The sequence below is a fragment of the Cibotium barometz genome, chromosome 35 (assembly GCF_041138505.1).
Source record: "Cibotium barometz isolate CiBa-2024 chromosome 35, ASM4113850v1, whole genome shotgun sequence".
Taxonomy (NCBI): Eukaryota; Viridiplantae; Streptophyta; class Polypodiopsida; order Cyatheales; family Cibotiaceae; genus Cibotium; species Cibotium barometz.
The window spans coordinates 6,029,795-6,032,713 of NC_141080.1; the positions used below are offsets into that span (position 1 = coordinate 6,029,795).

At 41.2% G+C, this 2,919-nt stretch overlaps 1 protein-coding gene across 1 annotated transcript; it reads left to right on the top strand.

Annotated features, from left to right (window-relative positions):
* Positions 1-341: 341 nt before the first annotated feature.
* On the top strand, positions 342-2,676 carry LOC147618092 (transcription factor bHLH35-like). Its single transcript, XM_086775060.1, has 3 exons — positions 342-1,102; positions 1,615-1,812; positions 2,383-2,676. The coding sequence occupies exons 1-3, from the start codon at positions 821-823 to the stop codon at positions 2,674-2,676; spliced, it is 774 nt and encodes a 257-aa protein (XP_086631186.1). The 5' UTR covers positions 342-820.
* Positions 2,677-2,919: the final 243 nt, after the last annotated feature.

Genomic DNA, 2,919 nt, shown 5'->3' on the forward strand with positions numbered 1-2,919 from the left:
GCTTAGCTTATATAAGCTTACTTCTGTTTTCCTTGCCATTGCTAATAGCCTTCAATATGGAGGAGGAGGAGGACGCAGACGCTTCTACCTATAACCGCCGCCCTCTCAAGGTTGTCACCTCTAATACTGCGCTTTAATACTGTCTTTTACAACCTGCAGCCACGATCTTCTTTCCTGTGCTTGTATGCGCATGTGCACATTAGCTCTAGCTACCTTTGCTAATTCTCATATTGTGATGCAGTGTTTAGAGATAATCAATTCTTGTGGAGATATGCAATATGTATAAGATGGGAGGGATGAAGTGGCGGTGGTGGCGGCTCTAGTGCAGTGGTGGACACCAAATCACCCACTGCAGAGGACCTTGAAAATCTACACAGCCCTGCAATGTTGAATTCCTGTGAGCAAGACATGCTCCTCTCTAGCCTTGCCACATCCTCCTCCAACCTTGGCATCTCCTGTGATGAATTATCCCCCCAAACCATAGATTATCAGGACAAATGGAGCCTCAATCCCACTAATGAGCCCAATTATCCCCCTGATGAGCCCTGTTATCCCACGTGGAAACTCAACAATAAGGATGTTGACAACCACAATTCTATGCCTATCAACGAATCCCACTCACATGATGAAGAGCTGCAGAATTTGAATGCAAATAACTATTCTAGTATGAAGGAGGAGGAAGATGAATTGAAGAAGATAAAGTGGGGTGTAATTAGCACTAATGAAGAGACTAGCAAAGCAAAGCTTGGTGGGGGTGAGCCTAGGCAGAGATTAGTGAGTGGGGGGTCGAAATGGGCTTCATCTATATTGAGGGAGAGCAATGGTGGCATTAACTTGGGGGTCCCCACGGGTTGGCTCTTCAAGGAGTGTGAGCGATGGTGGCATTAAGGGGGGGTTCCCACGGGTGAGCTGTTCAAGTGATTTGTTCAAGCAGTTAGATTCTTCTGACAATAGTGATGTGATGGAAGATATGGAGGAAGGTGGGGGTAGTGCCAATTCAAAAAGACTCGTCTCCAAGAATTTGGTCTCCGAAAGAAGGCGCAGACAGAAGCTTAATGAGAGGCTTTACGCCCTAAGAGCCCTTGTCCCCAAGATTAGCAAGGTATCGGTCCTAATTAACCCCCTCCCTTGCTCACTTAACTGTGCTTTTTCTATGCTCTCTTTCACGTTTAAGTATGCTTGCCTTTGCTTTATCTTAAGATTCTCTCCTGTATACTTAGTTATGCTTGCTGTCTTGTTTAGCCTTGTCTCTCTTGCATGCTTGGTTAGCAGGCTCGCATTTGTTTAATCCTGTCTGTATGTGATCCTTAATTTTCTCTCTCTTATTCTGCTTGCGTTCTCATAATCTGCTCTGGTTTACAGTACTCTTACTATGCTTGCATTTGCATAATCCTCTCCCTCTGTCGCTTCCATGCTTGATTATTCTTGCATTAATTGCTTTTAATCAATCTTGTTGATTTTACATGCATAATTGTGTTTAAATATGGGTGATCTTCTCTCTCCTTGTAATCCCAACTTCAAATCTTCAGTCTTAAGGTAGAAATTGCACTTGAATCACATTGGGCCACTTGGGCTAGTGATTAGTGAGTGGACTAATTTCCATTTTTTGTGAAGATGGACAAAGCTTCCATAGTTACGGACGCCATCAGCTATGTGAGAGACCTACAGAAGCAAGTGGAGGAAGTGGAGATGGACATTGCAAAGCTGGAGGCCAGCAGGCAGGCAGTTGCCAACGGCCTCATCGAGCATGCCCACCATATCCTCAGTTGCCATGGGAAGAAGGTGGTCTTGCAAGAACACCAAATTATGAAGGTGACCCTATTTAATAATTAACCCTTGATAAATTTTAAGAAAACATGGCATTTAATAACAAAATATTAAGCCGCGCACATTACCTTGCCTTAACCCTTTTCATGTTGTTACTGGTAACCTAAAAAGTTTTGAGTTGTTCACACCAATAGGTTGGTTTTAGCTTTTAAAGCCTTAGAATATCATTCACAATAGAGTTAAATTTGGCTAAACCTCAAGTTTTTAAATGTCCTATTCTACTATATTAAGGGTTTGTGTAACTAAGCTCAACTCTTATTGATTTATCTTGCCTTGTCTGTTTGATGAAGCTAGAACTTAGTCTCAAAAGAGCAGATAATTAAGCGCTAGTTCTAAATTTCCTTGAAAAAGCGAAAAATTGTGAAGCATGAGCTAGTAGTATTTCAAAGCATTCTTGAGTATTTTGCATTGATAAGTTAAGGTTGGCATGTAGAACTTAATCTCATAAGTTGTAGCACGCTAGTGTTATTTAAAAGTGCTCTTTAATAATTTGAAGGTTTGGTGAAGGTTGACATAACTTAAGAATTGACTACTTTGTTGAATTTTTGTTATCAGCTGGATGTAACACAAATGGGGGGGAAAACATACCATCTTCATGTCCATTGTAAGAAACGCCCCGGTGTATTAGTGCAACTAACTCGAGCCCTTGAATCTCTTGACTTTGAGATTGTGAATGGAAATTTCACCTCGGTGAACAACCACATTCTCAATACCTTAGTAATAGAGGTACTGATCCTCCCCAACACAATAATAAGCATCCACCATGCTCCTTATGATTTTATGCATGTGCACATTATTACATGTACCCTTGGTATACTTAATGGATTCATTAGTTGGTCATTTTTTTAAGTTTAACCATGCTAGTAGTGATTCTTGTTCACTTCATCTCTCATGGATCTTTTGAGCAATCAGTTAGGATCTTGCTTTGGCAATGTCACATGATCCATCACCTGGTTGAGTGCATTTTTTTAAATAAGAACTTGTGTATCCACAATTTTCACGAGGAACTTTCAAACTTTCGATAGAATTGGGGGTGGGGACAATAGCGTAGTGGTTAGAGCGGAACTCTCCCAAGATGTCAATTCCCTCACT

Excerpts from the sequence above, each read along its gene's own strand:
- LOC147618092 (XM_086775060.1), top strand. The coding sequence starts at position 821 with ATGGTGGCATTAACTTGGGGGTCCCCACGGGTTGGCTCTTCAAGGAGT. Across the intron at positions 1,103-1,614 it reads TTGTCCCCAAGATTAGCAAG|ATGGACAAAGCTTCCATAGT; the intron begins GTATCGGTCCTA and ends TTTTTTGTGAAG. Across the intron at positions 1,813-2,382 it reads AAGAACACCAAATTATGAAG|CTGGATGTAACACAAATGGG; the intron begins GTGACCCTATTT and ends TTTTGTTATCAG.